At 38.2% G+C, this 19,051-nt stretch overlaps 1 protein-coding gene across 1 annotated transcript in view; it reads right to left on the bottom strand.

The window, feature by feature from the left end:
* Positions 1 to 277: 277 nt before the first annotated feature.
* The window catches only part of LRRC75A (leucine rich repeat containing 75A), a 57,312-nt gene continuing 38,538 nt past the window's right edge, over positions 278 to 19,051 (bottom strand). The window contains exons 3-4 of the mRNA XM_026708495.2: positions 16,148 to 16,260; positions 278 to 2,509 (exon numbers count right to left, since the gene is read on the bottom strand). Of these exons, the coding sequence (XP_026564280.1) occupies positions 1,909 to 2,509; positions 16,148 to 16,260 (714 nt within the window). The 3' untranslated portion in view covers positions 278 to 1,908. The remainder of the gene's footprint in view (positions 2,510 to 16,147; positions 16,261 to 19,051) is intronic.

Raw genomic sequence — 19,051 nt, 5'->3', positions numbered from 1 at the left:
TTTTATTTTATCTCCCCCCTTTTAAGAAAGCCTCCCTATGTTTATATTCAGGCTATTCATTTGACATTAAAAAAAACCCAAGAAAACTTTAACCAAGCCTCCATATTGTGTTCTGGATTAATGGGGTTGAAGTGACAGCATAACTTGATACTCCAGGAACGATGATGCTCAAAATCTACCTTCCTTGCATAATTCAGTGTAATGACTGCCCAACCCTGCTCAGCAGTTGCACAAGATTTAGCCTCCCATTCCTGCAAATACACCAAGGAGAAACAGCCATCTTTCAAACAAGTTTTATTTCTGACAAAGCATATAAAAGACTTTGGCTACATGCAAAGTAGGACAATATGGAGATGCTGATTTCTATGAAGTACCAGATTAACACTACCAAAAACATACAAATACTCAAAATGGGCACAACAGCAGTGAGGTTTTAAGGGAAAAAACACATTCTGAAAATTGATCATGATGAGCTGTACCTCCTCCCTAAAGTAGATTAATCCTAGCAATTACAATCTGAGCCCAGTCTGAAAGGTTCAGCTGCTCTTCAAACCTGCCAGGATGAAGTGCTTTTGATTTACCGAAACCATACTGTTGAAAGCTCACAAGAGATTGGCGTGATAGTTAATTTGGGCAAGATTCTTCATGGGTAGCTCAAAAGAATAAAGCCAGCATTTACTTCATGACAGTCAAGTGCTGCAAAGGGTTGGTGACTAAATATGTAATCCAGGTACCTAAGAACATCAGGAAAAATTGACACTATCAAGCTGAATTGATTCTATTGTCTCTTCTACGGCACAGTGATGAAATCCAGAGTAACTGAAAGCAGCTACACTTTTTCCACAAAGTGTAATTATAGCAACCTGCAACAAATTTCATCCCCTGGTGCCTAAAGCCAAGGCCTTGCTAACCCTTTAGTACCATCAATTCACACTCTTAAAGCAAGGGAATGGGGACTTTTTCATTTAGACTGGTTTGTTTGCTTTATGAACCAATGTAATCTGTCATCTATCAATGAATAGTATGTCTTGTATTCAAATTATTTCATTCTGGAGACAGTTCAGAAGGGGCAAGTTTTTCAGCCCTGCTGACTCACTGCTTTTGACTTATAAAAATTACGTCTGAAGACCAGCAATCTTGTAGCACCTTAAGACCTTACAAATAAAACTCATGGATTACAGCCAAATTCATCAGATTCATGGCATAACCTGAGATAGGTACACATCCATGGCTTACTCAGAACAGGAGACAAATTGGTTGCGAAAGAATGAAATGCAGAAGGTACAGTAATGATGGTTACCTTCTTGGCAGTGATTATTCAGTGAGACATTCAAACTTGGTGAGTTGATTAACATCTTTCTGTTTAATCCATGGGATTAATTTTGTTTCTATCCAAGCGTGGACTTTTCCCACCTAAAGCTTCTATTCAAAGTAATTCATTTGGAAAGTAAAAACTCGAGTACAGAATTATTTGTACTGGTATACCTAATGAAAATTCTAATTAGTGTATTAAGTGTTTAACCTGCCTGGAAAAAAAATAGGCTCAATAGTGGCATTGCATTTTTGTGTGTTTTTTATACCTTCAACATTCAACTAGCAATCATCCCTGTAATAACTATAAGGTTTCAGGAATTAAAGAGATGCTTTGATTTGGATACTGCACTGAGCAAGAAGTTGGAATTGGCGTAAATCCTTTCCAGAATAATTCTATATAATGGTTCAAATTGTAGCAGATCATTAATATGTGAATTGCAGCCAACTTTGTAATTTGGCCTTTTTTGGTCCTGCAAGTTAAGGAATTAAAAAGTTTTTATTAGAAGAGAGCTTAATTAGCATAAACTAGCCAAGATCCTTTGTGGTTATAAAGGATCCATTTGGCACAACCTAGGCAAATGAGAGACACTTATTTCATGTCTGAAACAAACAGGTAGAAATCTGTTCTTGATTTGTAGGTTCATTTGGCAGCAGCTTAACCTCAACAGCTTCACCTGTCCATACCTGCCTGGTCTTAGTGTCTTCCAGGCCACCATCATTTTGGTCCTCATCCTGTGATGAAAGACCTTCTTGGCTCTCAAGGTCACTCACCTGACTTTCACCAAATTCAAGAATAGTTGGGAGATTGCTTTGGGTAGGGCTTCGTTTCTTAAGGCTAACCAGAAAAGGTTGTGGCAGAGAGAATATGTCCACATTATTGCCCAGATCAATCCAAGTCATGCTGGGGAAGTTTCTGGTATCCTTCAAAGCTTCAGTCAGGTCCCGGAGGATGGCTTTTGTAAGCCTGTTGCCGTTAAGGGAAAGAGTTGTAAGACGAGGTAGGGCACCGAGAACTGGCAAAAGCTGGAGGAACATTTCATCTGTCAGCTCAGTGAAGCAAAGCTCCACATTTTCAATATACTCCGAGCTGTGCTGGATGTATGAGATAACCCGGTCTAATTCCTTCATGGTCAAAGGGATGCCAGACAAGTCCACTGTGTTGTCCAGAGGATTCCCCACCAAGATAGTTTTCAAACTGCAAAATAATGAAAAATGGACATTATTGATTTCCAGTTTATCTTAATAGTTGTCAATTCTGACCAGGAAAATGATTTTGACAATAGCTTTAATAATTCAGCTGGGAGTAAATGGAATAAATCCATCCAAGGCAGTAATTTTTCTAGGGGATATTGCAGTCAAATGTATTAATACCCAATACCCAATGACTAAATCAATAGCATTTATTGGATTACCAGCCCATTTTGGGAGTTTGCACAATACAAAGAGCTATTAAACAAATAGGTCGGATTTGCAATCATTCACACAAAGCAATGTTAAAATTAACTGCTTATATTATGTAAATTCATAGTCATTGTTCTTTTGGGGAACGTTTGTTCCATAAACACAATATTTATATTACAGGCCTATATATACCTGGAGGGTGGAAAGAGATTCATTATGAGATGCATCGGACATAACCATATTCTAGGAAATCATTTTGTTCAATAAAATTCATACCAACAGGACAAATAAAGGAGCAAGCCTATTAAGTAGTGGTGTCTGTTTAAAATAGGGAACCATACAAGGAAAGCAGATTGTGTCTAAGGCTTTTAAAGGGCATCTAGCAATATAAAGTTTAATAAAGGCACAGGATTACTAGTGTCAAATACTTGAAAGGGTGATATTTTAAATTCAAAATATCTTCCCTATCCTAGAGTGTAGGATGCACAATACAGCTGCTGTATCACACAATAAGCTACTTATGGTAGCTTCCAACCAAACTACGAACTTCATTTGGGATTTTTGTCTTAAACGGTTGGGGGAGAAGGGGGACAAAGGTCCAAGGGAGTGCAAGTTTTGCTTGTTTCTCATTACATTAACAGACTTATTATTGAGTCATAAAATCTGAAATTACCATCTGAAATTAGCTACTTTCCCCCCATATATTGTACATGGATAATGGGCTGGCATAGAGCTTGCCTCCTTTGGTGGGGAGGAAAAAAAACCTTTAGTGACTCATACCAAAAGGAGTGAAACCACTGCATTGCAACAAGGTGAGGATCATAAAACATTCTGCTTGCAGAAACAGCAATTCAGAAATGCAAGTAGAAAAGAAAAGAAAAACATGAAAACCTTTCTAGAATCTTTAACCGATACTAGCAGAGACCTTCAAGTCAGAAAATATAACAGCATGAGGAAGATAAATTAGATTTCAGTGTTCTGAATTCATAACAAATTTCTAGAGTTTTACTAGCACTTCTTGGAGGGCTCTGTTTAGATGCTTTAGTAAATATATCAGAGATTTAGTTAATAGGTCAAAACTCATTTTACTTGTTTCTTTGCTGTGAGACTCCCAACAGTTGCATCTTATCTCCTAGTTTTAAATAATGTACAATAAAATCTACTCTCGGTAATTGTACATCCACAAACAGGTGCAAAAATAATTTTAAAATCTTAAATTCATAGCAGCATTAGAATACCCGGTGGACTTTATTTCCTCTTAGTCTATAAAAATTACAGTCTTCCAGATGTTACCAAATAACCATGGCCAGCATAATCATTGGTAAAAGATGCTGGACATTAGTTCAGGAACATGGAATTCAACACACATTATCCACCGACATGTTACTTTAAGGCTGTGCCAATCTGAAACACCAATATTAAAATATAAATACAGCTTTGTATCTATTTTTAATTTGGCAAAGTTGAAACTGCAAGAACTAGAATTGATTCAAAGGTGCGTGCGAGCACACACACAAGCAGATGAAACCTGGAAAAGGATCAGAAATGATAGGTTTAAGATATTTATCTCAATGTTATGACACCAATAAGAAATAGAAGTCTTTATTTATAATGAATGCTATCAAAGATTTTTCTCTTTCTACTTTCATGTTTATATTTTCTGATTGAAAATGAATGCAAAAATTTCTTCATAGAAATCGCTTCTGATTATAGGTTTTTCACAGTTTCAAAATTTTGGTACAATCTGAAAAAAAAACCTGTCCGAAGTATATCTGGTTCCCTTTAAATTAGGGGGGGAAATAACCCAAACCACTGAAGAAGTGGCAGAGATATCTATACTGATCAACAGTAAAACTTCCCTGAAATCAACCTGATTCCTAGTGGAATTTTGGACACATACATGTGGCTTTTCTTTTCAACAATACAATGTTTTGCTACGGCTATCTTTTAGCCTCCCACACAAATGCTAATGAGTCCCAACCCTGCTTAGTTTACAAATTAAGACAAGGTGCACAATAAAATAGAATAGAATTCTTTATTGGCCAAGTGTGGTTGGACACATAAGGAATTTGTCTTGGTGCAAATACTCTCAGTATACATAAAAGAAAAAATACATTCATCAAGAATCTTAGGTAGTATAGTAAAACTCTAAAAAGGTAATATAGATATTTATCTATGTTTATCTACAAAAGTATAGGTTAGCTAAAATTCAGGAACTGTGATACATTGAAAATTTTTACATTACTGAATATAAAAATCTTAAGCACATAGTATAAGTATGGATATGTAAGGCCAAAAAGAAGGTCATTTCATTGTTGCATTAGATTCCTATTTATTCCTTTGTTGGAATAATATTTAACCTCAAATGCATTTTGTAGATCAACTTCACCAGTTTGTTCTTTGGCAGACATCCAATGTGAGGCTAAGATATCTAAAAGGATCACTTTGTTCTATATCGACCTGCTTATTATTTATGACTCATCATAAATTTCATAAATTCTATCAATTTAATAGATTAGCTTGGCAGGTGGTTGAAAAAGGATCTCTGATAGCAAAGTACAATGATTGTAAAACCTCTATGCAGCAGGTTTTTTTTAGATACTAGCAGGGTTTTAAACATAGTATGGTGTTTTGTCACCATATAATATTAATGTAATTATCTAATTTCATTGTATGATTTTTGCTCTTATAGGGTTTTATTTTGTTTTTTTATAAAGTGTTTACTGTACAGTATTGAATGTTTAATGAGTAGTACTATTCACATGGAAATACTGATTAAAGCAGAAATAGGAAAGCCAATAACCCTAAATTATTAATTGAATTTCAATTTCTAACATTTTTCATTGTTGGCTAGGGTTTTATGAATTGTAGTTTAGTAACGTTTGGAGAAATCCTGGACTTCAGTTTAAAATGAAACATTATAAAGTAATGTTTTCTTGGTTCAATTTCTTATATACAATAAACATGTTTAGTTAATGCGTATGGTTTATATTAAAACTTCTTTGTATTTAATTAAAAACATAACTTATTGAAAACTTTCAGGGAAGGTCCTGCTATATTTATAACTCAGATTATAAATCTACAGAAACAAAACTGTTTGCTAATGTTATTTTTAAACTAAAGTACTATCTTGCCTTGTTGACAACTAAAAACTAAATACCAGAATTATGAAACATCTGCAAGCCCATATTCTGCCAAGATTTAGAAATGTATTGTCCTAGGAGAAATTTCAAAATGTTTGCAATTACGAGAGGAAAAGGGTGATTTCTAAAAACAAATAGAAATTAATCTTTTGATGTATCTAGACTAAGATTAAAATAATATAGGGGAAGTAGGTGTAAAAATATAATCATAAATAATCATTCTTATAGGAGCCATTGGCTTCTTGCATTTTACCCAATAAATAAGCAACATCTCTTAAAAATAATAATGGAAAAGAGAGATTTACTGTGTGTATGTATTACATTCTATAAACTTGATTTTTACAGCTCTAAGCCAGTACATTTCATTTCTCCTTTTTAATCTTCCTTTGAACAGAGCAGTAGCTGTTGGAAAAAACAACTTCAGGTTTATGAGAGAGGTGAATCCATTATATCCAAGAGAGAAGTGAATCCATTATATCCAAGGCTAAAATTGTGTACACACAAATAAGATAGTTATGACATAACACATAAATATTTTCAACCATGGAAAAAGCCACAGATCACCAAACTGGTTTAATGACCCTTGTCTTCACAGATTCACTCACACTAATATAGAAATAGAATAGGCTTTGGCTGATTTACAAAACAGAAAGACGCAACCATTTTGAAAAAAAATAATGCTCAGCTGGTGTTTTGTAACCTGTACAGCACTGCTTTCTTCCAGGCAAGAAAAAGCAAAATACTACTTTACATCAAGGGTGAGCTGCTGGTGGTTCGCAGGGGTTCGGGAGAGCCCCTAGCTAAGATTCTGCGCAGTTCAGAGAACCTCCAAATCCCATTCCTGGCTGGCCCCACGCGCCCTCCCCCTCCCCCTCCCAGGAGTCCCCATGTGGCCACTTTTGGATGCAGGTAAGTGCATGGCGTGCACAAAGGCTTGGGGAGAGCGAAAAACGGGCCTCCTGGAAGTACGAGAAGGCTGAAAATGGGCCCGTTTCTGGCTTCCAGAGAGCCTCCGGAGGCTGTTTTCGCTCTCCTAGAGGCTCAAGGAAAGCTTCCAGAGCCTGGGAGGACAAAAATGCCCCCCCCCCCCCACTGTACCGCAGGAGGCCAACTAGGCCATGCCTACTATGACCATGCCCATTCAGCAACCGGGCAGCGAACCCTTTACTAAAAATTTTGAAACCCTTTACATGCATTATCTACCCTACTTCTTCATGTACAGAGATACCCTACTATTGCTGAACGCTGAAACTTTTCAACTGCAAGAATTGATTTGGGGGGGGGGGGGGCTTGTTGGCTGCCAGATTTCATTAAATGTTTTCACAGAGTAATCAAATTAAAAGCTACTTGAAGGTCATCCAGCCCAACCCTCTGCTTTGCCTATGCAGGAGTTTCTTTGTCTTCCAACAGGGAGGATGGGTGTTTCAACAATGAAGGGTTTTTTTTTTTGAAGAAAATAGAAAGATTAAGCTCCTTCCCTCACAACAATCTCCTTTGAACTGAGAGTCCCGTATCTGCTTTCCTTTGAAAAAAGAAAAGAGAGGGATTGGAGTGGATTTACTCTGACTACAGCTGCAATTTCAAATCCATCAATTTTGCTGAGCTGCACTCAATGGGCTCCATAAAGACTAATTATTTTTCTCCCACCTGCTTAAGAATGTAGCAACAATAACAACAAATCAATACAGACGTGCAGAGGCTTCACTTTCTGAGAATGCTTAATAACACCTCTTTGTCATGTTTAATATAGTTAAATATTAATTATGAGTTTAAAAAAAACTAGGAATATCATTCACTACATGCAATTAATAAAGGTACTAATCTTGTAGATCAAGGGAATGACAATGGAAAAATATATTTTAGTTTCACCAAGACTGTCAACAAGTTTCCCCATGATATTGTTGACAATTTTGTAAAATGATGATTAGAAGTGGTAATGTTGAATAGATTTGTAGCTGATGAGAGATTTATTTATTTCATCAGGTTATGTAGCCACCCATCTCAACAACAACTCACAGCCACGAACAATAAAAAATATTATACTTTCAAAATGTTCAGAAACTTCCACAGCAAACCAAAGTTCCAATTTTGGATTTGTGTATAAACATTAAATTAAATTATTAAATTATTAATAAATAATTAAATTATTAAATTATTTGGATAAAAGAATGGAAGGAATGCTCATCAAAGTTACATGTAATACCAAGCTTGAAGAGTTTAAAATACTTTAGGACTGAAAATACTTTGTGTTCTTCATGGACCACAGAACCAGACAAAATCTAACAAGTTCTGCCTGCGCTAATTCAAGTGAGTGACAGCTGTTCTGAAAGCAGTACATGTAGAAAGATTGTAGTGGTTTTTACTGAACCTCAGACAAACCTGACTTAGTGAAGCAACAGAATAACATTGCCCATACTATGACACTTGATTCTGCTTTGGTCAAACTTCAATGCAATGCAGTTAGTCCTTGACTTATAAAGTTTGTTTAGTGACAGTTTGAAGCTACACTGGCACTAAAAAAATGACTTATGTCCTTTTTTCACACTTCTGTTGCAACATCCCCATGGTTACATGATCAAAATTTCAGGGTCTTGGTAATTGATTCATGTTTATGCTGGGTGCAGTGTCACAAGGAGATGTGATTACCTTTTGCGTCCTTCTGACAAGCAAAGTCAATGGGGAAGTCAGATTCATTTAAGTGTCACTAACAACTGCAGTGATTCACTTAACAACTGTGGCAAGAAAGGTTGTAAAATGGGGCAAAATCCTCTTAACAACTGTTGCTTAGCAACAGAAATTTTGGAATCAATTGTCATAAGTTGAGGACTACCAGTAGTATATATTCTAGGCACTACTATTTACGAGGAGTATCCTCAAGGCAGATTGCTCAGAGATGGTCAGTGTAGCTGGCAAGAGTGGAAATTAAGTCCTACAAGGAAAGGTTAAAGAAGTCAGGTGAATTCAACTCAGAAAAGACACAATTAACAGGCATAAACACCTTCAGATATCTGAGAAGCTTTCATACAGATTATGATGCAAACCTACTTTTCGTTATTCCAAAAGATTAGAGTTGGTATCTAAAACTAACAGTTCACATGGGAAGGGATTTAGAGGAGACATTAGGAACAGCTTCCACACAACATGAGGCTGCTTTGAAACTAATGGTTCTGGCTTCATTGTAGGTTTTTAAGGCAAGGCTCAACTGCCAACTTTCCAGGAATGCCATAGTACTAAAATTCTTTAATTGGCAAGAGGGTTGGACTAGATGGCATTTGAGCATTCTTCCAGCAAAAATAAAATAAACAAAAAACCCAAAAATCAATTCAGTAAATTCTGGCAGAAAGGAGGAAAAACTGCTTTCATATTGCTGTCAACACTGGCAGAGCCTATTCCTTAATTGCCATTTTTCTTCTATGCTTTCTAGTGCTTCCTAGTTCAGGGAGTACAAAATAAGTGCCTTTTCTGTTGCAGTGTTTGGCTTTTGGGATATACTAAGATTAGAGTGGTGCTGACTCTGCTGACCTTTCAGAAAATCCTTAACAACCCTGGACTCATAGCATTGGAACAAACCTTAGACCAGGGGTGTCAAACTTAAGGCCCGGGGCCCAGATCTGGCCCACGGGGTGCTTAGACCCACCCACAGGACTGGCCTGAAAACAGCAAAGGACCAGCCTGCTGTGCCTCTGCCAGCAAAATGCAGCTTTTTTTCAGCTGTTTTTTCCTGCAGCCCTTTGCCAGCATAAACGGGGCACAGGGGTGCCGCATGTGGATCCCTCTGCCAGCTCCGTTTTCTCTGGCAGAGGGCTATCAAGACAAACTGAAAACAAAAGGAGAAATGTTTCCCCTTTTGCATTTAAGCATGCAAGAAGGGAGAGGAAAGGAGGAAGGGAAAGAGGAGAGAAAACAAAGAAAAAGAAGGGAAGATGGGAAGAGAACAAGGAAGGAAAAAGAAGGAAAGAGGGGAAGGAAGAAGAAAGAATGAAGAGGAAAGGAAAAAGAAGAAGGGAGGGAGGCGAGGGAGAAAGGAGATTATAATAAGAGTGAAGGGGAGGATCTCGGGGAAGACCTACATTAGCACTTGGCCACCATAGGTGCCTCTGACACAAGTCCTGTGTCATGCCCACAATGGCCACGCCCCCCACTCTCCGAGGTCAAACACAACCTTGATGCTGCCCTCAATGAAATGGAGTTTGACATCCCTGCCTTAGACTCTTCTAAATCTAACCTCTGCCCAGTCTTTTCATGAAAATCCCAATGACGGAGCAACTAAACTTTAGGAGGTAAGCTGTTCCATTACTTAATAGCTCTCCCAGTCAGGAAATTCATCCTAAATACAAATTTGGATCCAACACAATAAACTTCCCCTCCCAGTTCTTGTGTTATCCTCGGGTGCTGAAGGGAATAAATCTATTCCTCCTTCCCTGTGATATCTCATCATGTACAGTATTGGAAGACCGTTATCTTATCTCCCCCTTAGCTTTCGTTTCTGTAAGTTAAACATAGCAAGTTATTTTAACAGCACATTTCTACTGAACAAGACTTACAAGCAGAAGTGCCAGCAAAAGATGGTTTGCAAAAAAGTCAAGACGGCAGCTGCAGCAGCATCTTGATTTTTTTTAAGCAAGCCATGTGGACACCCCTGCTTATAATTTTAAAAAGAGGAACTGAAAGTGCTGGGAATGAATTTATTTTACAATCCTGTAAGGGGTGGGAATATACAGGAAACACTTATGGGGTGGGGTTCTTGTATAACTGAGTAAGTAAATTAACCCATTTTCTGTGTTTAAACAATGCAACAAATTATATACTAACTCAAGATTCTAGGACTGCACAATATCCTAAACAACAATACAATACAATCACCAAGATTAAAGCTAATTCAGCATGCTGTGTGAATGCAGCCACTAAGCTTCTTACAGAGCTGTGGAAAGCTTCAAAGGGATATTTCCCTTTGAAGGTTCATGCAAAGCACCTCTTCAAAGCTGCTTTGCGCCCTAGCTTTCCACCCCACATCCAGGAGCAAAGTTGCCAACAGCCTCCTCTTCACAGTGCTTTTGCAATTCCCTTTGGCAGTTCCATTTGTCAACATAGGCACAAAAGACTCCTGTGACTACTGGATATGGGGAGAAGCAAAGGGTCTTAATGAGGCAATAACACCTCTGCTGCCCAAAGCACCTCCCTAAAGGCATGGGGTTGCCTAGACTTAATTTTTAATTGGCTTTAGCAACTCCCAGAGAAAAGCCCTTCTGGGAATTTACATGCATCTCCAAATGGAAATAATAGAATCCATTACAATTTGGCAAAACAACGAACTGAGAATGAGACTGGTAATTAAAATCACACAACACAACTCTTTCATTTATGCTTCCTCAACTTCAAAGCGCAGCCAGAACTTCATAATGGACTAGTCTTTTTTTCTAGATGTCAAATTAACTGAAACAGTTAATTTCTGGATGCAAGAGCAACAGAAACTTTTGGATGGTGTGATCTCAAGCCATTGAAATGACCAAGGGAACAGGGAGATGAATGCCAGGTAGAAGGACCACTCTATCAGCCAGGATATGCCAGCCATTGGCAAGCTTTCCTGGCCTGGCAAAGGCTGTGCAGATCATGGCAATGGACAAAAAAAAAAAAAAAAAAAAAAAAAACAAGCTCTGGCAGAGAGACAGAAGCTGAGGAAGGAGAGGTCTGTATTTAATCAACAGTGGGCAGCCTGCAGGGGGAGATATCTGACTGCTTTTAGTCTCTTATTAAATTATTATGGTCACTCTATTTGTACTTTGTTCTTCTAAAAGCTTAAGGCATCACGTATGAGGTTCTTCCCCTAATTTTTTCCTGACAAATCACCATCTTATAAGGATCGAAAGAGTGTGACTAATCCAAAATTGTCAAACAAGCTCAAGGGGTTATCTAGATCTGATTTTCCCAGGTCCCAGTTCAAGACCTTGCCTACTCTACTGGTTCTCCTTAATGTCACCTAGACAGGCATCAATCAGGCTTTGGGAAAGGTATATAAAGAATGTGAAGCTGGGAAATTCAGCCTGATTCGCAATAGAATAGAATAGCTTTATTGTCACTTTGAATGTAGACTAATCAGCATACATTTAAATGAAATATCATTGCATACAACTCTCAAAGGGTTACCACTTCCAATATACCCTACACAACCATGACAGAATAAATAAATATAAAATTATGCATATACCGACATATATAATACACAGAAACAACACAGTTTAATTTGGATGTATATATGTACATGGCGAGAAAAATGAACATTGTGAGTTTACCAGATGGATGGCATAGGGAACAAAGCTTACAGAATATGGTAGTCCTGCTCGAAATACTTTCAAACCTTCTCCCAGAGGAGAGCAAAAGAAACAGTGTGGATTCTCTAACAATATTTTGAGCTCTAAGCACATAGTGCTTATAAGCAATATTCTGAATAATAAGTGAGCTTCCTATAATCTTCTCGGCTGTCCTTACCACTCTCTGTATGGACTTTCTATCTGAAGCACTGCTGCCACCAAACAGTGATGCAGTTTGTTAAAACATTCTCAATCATGCCTCTGTAAAAAGTGGCCAGGATAGAAGGAGAAAGATGTGCTCTCCTCATCCAATACAGGAAACGCAGATCCTGGTTTGCATGCTTCGCTAAGGATGATGTGTGGAGAGACTAATTCAGATTGTTAGTTATCAGCAACCCCAGATATTTAATACTGTTGACAAAATTCCACTTTGTCAAAGGATAATACCATTAAAATGCCCTCTTACTGCTTAGCATGATAAGAAATCTCAGCTCAATGTATTGATTCATAATGGTCCATGAGTTGAAAATATGTGTTGCCATTCCTTTTTGTATCTCTCATTTGGATTGAAGAAGCCACCAGCAATTTCTTTCTATACTGTCTTTGCTAATATTCCACTGTCAATATTCCACCAATACTCCATCCTACCCAATTCTAAGGAGAAAAAACAGGACTATTCACTTACTCAAGAATATTTCTTCAAGCTTGTTTACTATCACTCTGATAGTATGCTTAATAATAAAAGCTACTCAATTGCAATAGTACTTAGACTTAAATACCACTTCATAGTGCTTTACAGCACTCTCTAAATAGTTTACAGCATCAGCATATTGCTCCCAACTTCTGGGACTTCATTTTATCAACCTGAGAAGGATAGAAGGCTAAGTCAACCTTAAGCTGGTCAGGATCGAACTCCTGGCAATGGTCAGAGTCAGCCTGCAATACTGCATTCTAACCACTGGCAGCTATTTTCCAATTTCTCCCACGTCTCCACCTTAATCCTTGGTACCCCTTCTGTTCTAAAATTGGAATGTGAAGAGAATTTGGTACTTTTGCATTGCCTGGTGATCTATTTGGTATGTATTAAATTACTTGTATCCAACTATCAACTGAGCCAATGTTTAGGCTTCCTCTAATAAGGACTTGTCACTTGACTAGGAATTATTACACACACACAGGAGACACTTTGGCCTGAAAACAGGAAAACAGAGAAGAGAAACGGTTTCAAGTAGACTCAAGGAGATGTGCTCAGCCCAACTCATGCCAGGGGAATGAAGCACCTTCCTTCACATGCACCTGCCATCAATTTTTTTGGCAGTGGACACAACTTTGCTCTCTGTTATGTTTAGCCACGTTAACAGGTGATAGTCAATCATGAGGTGAAATAAAAAGCAAGGAAACCATTCCCAAGTCATTCTTCTGATTATTTTGCTACCGTAAATTTCTCCTGGAAAGTTTAAACATAGTAGCTTTATTCACAGAACATGTTACATCTTAAATCTGGGTTAAGAAATCATGGTCGTTGGGTTCACATAATACACTATTCTCCTCCTCCTCATTTATTGTAGCCAAGGGCAGGAATATTAAACACTGGGAAATAAAACAAAACATTCAGAAGTGCAACATTAAGTGTTGCAGATGTCCTTATAGATGCTACAGTAAAACAAGACATACTGAGCTGTTTTCAAACGGCTGATTCCACATGAGTAATTTTTTTTTCTTATAAAGACCTTATAGTACTTTCCCAGTGGTAGCAAAATACTATGTCTAGCCCAGAATACTGTACAACTTTCCTTAACTTGAGAAGTGTAAAGGAGAAGAGAACTGAGCTACTTCCCAAATGCCCTTTGTCATCCTGGTCCTGTTTTCATGTGCCATTCTATTTACTACCACCTGAAACTTGATATTGTTTAGTACCTGCAGAAATGTATGCTTATGCTATCCTCAAATAAATAAACCACATGACAACCTAACAGTTCTTATAACATGGTGAAACTCAGAGCATCAAGCCCTTTTTACCTATTGCAAATCTAGCTAGCATTATACCAAGGATCATGTTTCAAAAGTTTCTTCCTCAAAGATTAAGACTTGATCATATGTACCGCTCCTATAACTACACAGACTCACAGTGGTTTTAACAATAAATTGTTATAAGCAATAAAGTTGTGTCCTTGGCAGTCTCTCAACTTGATTGTTTTCTTGTAGACGTTTCATTACCAAATTAGGTAACCTCATCAGAAGCAACCAAGCTCAGAGACCACCAAGGAACCCACAGTTCAACCGTGAGCTACAAAGCTTCTCTTCTATCAAAAGCAATAAAGTGTTATCTGAGGGATTCACGCAGGTAATCCTTGATTTATGTCTGGTTGCTTAACAATCACTCAATGTTATAACCAAGTTGGAAAAAGCTACAACCCATTCTTACAGTTACAACTGTTACACCACACCCATGAGTATATGATTACAATCGTAGCGCTTGGTAACCACCTAACATTTACAACTGGTTGCAGCTTCCTCTGGTCACATATTCATATTTTGAGACTTTTTTAGTGTCTTTCAGCCAAAAACACCAATTGGATAAGCCACAGGGCCTTTTCAGTTATTGCTCCCATCTCCAGAATAGCATCCTCCCAGAAATTAGACTGACCCCACACTTCTGAGTTTTCAAAAAACTATAAAGCTATAAAGACCTGGTTCTTACAGTTATGTTACCTGGTTTCTTCCTATAGAAAAAAATATCTTTGTTTGAATTTTTTGATACAGTAATGATGCCTGGGTATTTAAGTTTTTATTTTTATGTACTATTTTAATCCAATTACTATATTGGGTATGTGTGCAATTCGGAGCCTACTGTGATGTAATCTATAAGCCCAATAAATAAATTAGACCCATAAAAAACAGAATTACAGATTACAGATAAACAGAGTTGGAAGGGACCTTGTAGGTCATCTAGTGACTAGTCCAACTTTCCACCCAAGAAGGAGACTAATTTTCTTGTCTTGTCTTCTTCTGATGCATTGGATCCCCTCTTCTTTGTGGCAGCCCCTCAAATATTGGGACACTGCTATCATGTCACCCCAAGTTCTTCTTTTCACTAGATTAGACATACCCAATTCACAAAATTTTTTAAAAAATCACAAATTCATCAATCAAGGAACAGATTTATTTATTACGCTTATATGCCACCCATCTCATAGAAGTCAACGGACAGATGACATCATTCCCCAAATGCCCTCAAACACAAACCATTTTTGCTAGCTTGTGGGAAGCCATCAAGATGAACACTAGCCTAGTCTTAAGGGGAAGGTGACTGCAAAGTACAGGGGCCACCAATGAAAGAGGCTAACTGCGAACCCCAATTTTCTTTACCTCCTTCGTCTGTACCATTAATAGATTTGGCCTGCACTGCATGGGCCACTTCTATCATCATCATCTTTTAACGACCCCATATTCCCTTACGGAGTGGTGTCTGGGCAACTGAATGGAGGTGAGCGTTTACTGGCTGGATGCCCTTCCTGTCACCACTATGGAGCTATATTTAGCAGACATATACTCATCATGCCCGGAGAGAGAAATATCTGCCTCAACCTAGGATCAAACTCACCGCCTCCCGATTGTGAGGTGAGAGCTCCACTTCTAGGCCACCACACCATTCTCATGGGTCACTTCTATGTGGAAAAGAAACCCTCAAGATATAAGCAATTAGTTCATATATGGGTTTGTAGATACAGTAGAAACAGGATTTTGGATTTCAGCTCGAAACATTTAGATAACCAGTGCAGAGCCCACAACACAGTTATAATTTGGGTATGTGTTTTATTTGCCAACCTGCAGGCTGCTGCATTTGAGAACAACTGAAGACTATTTTAAAATGTCTTGAATTCCTCTCTCCACATGGATGCTGCCCCTTGTATTTTCCACAGGTTTCAACATGCTGCTATGACCAGAAGGGTAGTCTCCAGCCACCCCACTTTTACTCACCAAGCCTGCGGCTTCCTTTTCACCATGCCCTGGCGTCGCCATTGAGAGTGGGGGCTGAGGTGGTATGTCAGCTGCCTGCAGAGCTTCTCCATAGTCCCTAGTGAATCCCCCTCCTGCGGCAAGAACAAAAGAAGAAGAATCATTATAGACAATGCAGCCATCGCAAGGAACTAGCCTGAAGGGGATTGTCTGTAGACAACGTGCATGACCTCTTGAGAAGCTAGTTGGAGGAAAAGGAGACTAAGCACGGAATATCTTCTGCAAGACTTGGGCCTCCCTGGATAAGCAAGCAACCAGTTCTTAGCTGACTGAATGGGGAGGAAAAGCGTTTGAAGCTGACAAATCCTCTCTCCCCCTCATGATGAATCCCACTCTTCTGCAGACCAATTAAAATTTTAACATATGAAATCCTCAATTTTACTGCAAGTACTCAAAACTCTGGTGGGGTAATTAAGCCAACAGAATCGATCCATCTCTCATGGTCACTACTGTTTCTTCCACTGTTAATTAAGATTCTTAGCATGTTAATCAGCAGTCTCAGATTGCCCCAGACAAGCCCAGTGAAATACAGCCAGTGGTAAACATTCAAGCATCATTATAGATCAGACAGTAACTTGCTACCTTAAGATGTCACAAGATTCCTAGAATGATCCACATCCATCTAGTTCTTTCACTCACTGTGAAGCATGCAACAGAGAAATGTTTAGCTCTGTTCTGTCATTGATTCAGGGAGCTCTGCAGCGAGGTTAGTATGCATAACATGTTTTCACTGGAGAAGAACTGTAGCCCACAGCCTCAGCAATGACTCAGGAAGTGCAATTACTTGGCTTGGCTTGCTATCTTTCACACAGAAGTTGCTGTGATTTCACCCGGCTCCCAACCATTGCGGTTATTATGGGTCGTGCACAGAGTGGATTCTGCATGCCAGAGAACACCCTCTGTGTGCAGTGAGAGACTCTTTGCAGATCTCTGCAAAAGCACAACAGAAAGATGGGCAAAGCAAATCTGCTAACCAAACAGCCTCATTTACTTATAGAAAGATTCTATCGCTCTGCTGCACTGCAAATAGCAGTACATTTTCTCACAATCCTTGTAAAAAAGCAGCCAAAGGAAACAAGAGTAGATCCAAGACAAAACATACATGCACACTTACAAATCCACAATGTGGCAAGTTCAAAAGGTGAACACTTTTATTTTAAGCAGGCTTTGGGATAGATGCGTATGTACCCCTTCTAAGCTGCATGCACCCCACAGGCTATTGCCAGTGGAACACCTGGGCGGGCCTCTTTATCTGGCAGCCTCCGTTATCCATTGCCAAACAAGTAGCAACACAGCACTGGAGCAGAGCTAGAGGGGCTATGCCTCTCATATGCTGACCCAGCTTCCTCTTCTATTAACTACTGTCCATATCAACTCTGTCCCTGCTGTCAGTAATAATATAATCAGATCATATTTTTAACCTTTTCCTAATGATGCCCTACCAAAAAGAAAGCAAGAAAAGAAAACCCCATCAGATATTTGCAGGAACATGGCTAGTAGGGCCCAACTGTGTCTTTTGACTGGTATATATAGTTATTCAAGAATATGGGGTAGGTGGTGGACATGGTCAAAAGCAAAAAAAAAAAATGTGGATGAAAATACACACATGATTAGAGAAGATTTTAAAGCAGCATATAGATTTAAAGCCAGAAACATTTTTGCTATGTATACTACCAGAAAAATATGATAAAGGGAACGTGTATTTAATATTACATGTCTTGACAGTAGTGAGAATTGTATTGGCACACAACACTGGGAAAATGAGGAAATACCTACAGAAGAAAATATAATTACAAAAATACTAGATTGTGCAGAAATGGATAGGTTGATATTAAAGATAAAGGATAAAGAAGATACAGAATACTTTTTAACATGGGATTTGTTTTATCAATGGTTACAACAATAGAGGTAGAAATTAGAAATTGGAAATTATGACTATGTATAAGTAAATTGACCCAGATAATACACTGTTTACTAAGAACTTATGTATGTTAAAGAAAAATGTATAAATAAAATAAAATTTTTTAAAAATATGTGGTAGGAAGAAAGAGGTAACCATGATGCAGATGTGTAGTTGCAATCAAATCAAAGACCATAAATAAGAGAGCAGGATGAAGTGAATAGAGGCCAAACAGGAAAGATAGATTGGACTGTCTAGCAAAAAAAAAAAAAAAAACTCCAAGCACCAGAACTTCCAATAGAACAAGTCTGAGATTAAGCAAATGGGCATAAAGCTACCTCCTATTAAAGCCAATGACAGAAGAAGAAGAAAAAAACCAGCAGAGCAGTATTGAAAGAGGATTCAGCTCAACTTCCTTCCAACAGAACTTGCTTTTTTACACAAAGGCTGCAGACAATTTATTAGTATTTATTTGTCTTTCCTCCAAATGCCCAAGCATCATACATTGGTTTTACCATTGCAACAATCCTGTTCATTTGACAGAATGATCTGCCCAAGAGCATCCGTGGCCGAATGTAGATTTGGAGCTGGGCCTCCAAGATTTAGTCCAATACTGACATTCCTGTCTGATTTACACATACCATTATTCTCACCAAAGTAGCCATCATCTTCTCCCTGCATCCATTTCTGTTTACTGTCCCATGTCCAAATAACACCTGGAGATAATGCTTCCTATTTTAATCAAGGAATCAGAGCTGAATATTCGAAGCAAATTAAAAAGTCTAAGTAGGGGCTCAATAGCTGCCAAATGCTAAGCCCCAGGAATGTGGAAAACATTTGTAAAGTTTCATGTTGTTTGTGGTTGTTTTGATTTTATATCAGGTTGTTCCAATCTTATTGGAAGTTTTCCAATGCTGTCCTCACTATTCTGAAAGTGTTTCACACTCAAAACAGGGCCATTTGAG

This window comes from Pseudonaja textilis, chromosome 1 (genome assembly GCF_049901715.1).
Source record: "Pseudonaja textilis isolate UNSWEBS1 chromosome 1, rPseTex1.2, whole genome shotgun sequence".
Classification (NCBI taxonomy): Eukaryota; Metazoa; Chordata; class Lepidosauria; order Squamata; family Elapidae; genus Pseudonaja; species Pseudonaja textilis.
This window is presented reverse-complemented; position numbering and strand designations above follow the sequence as displayed.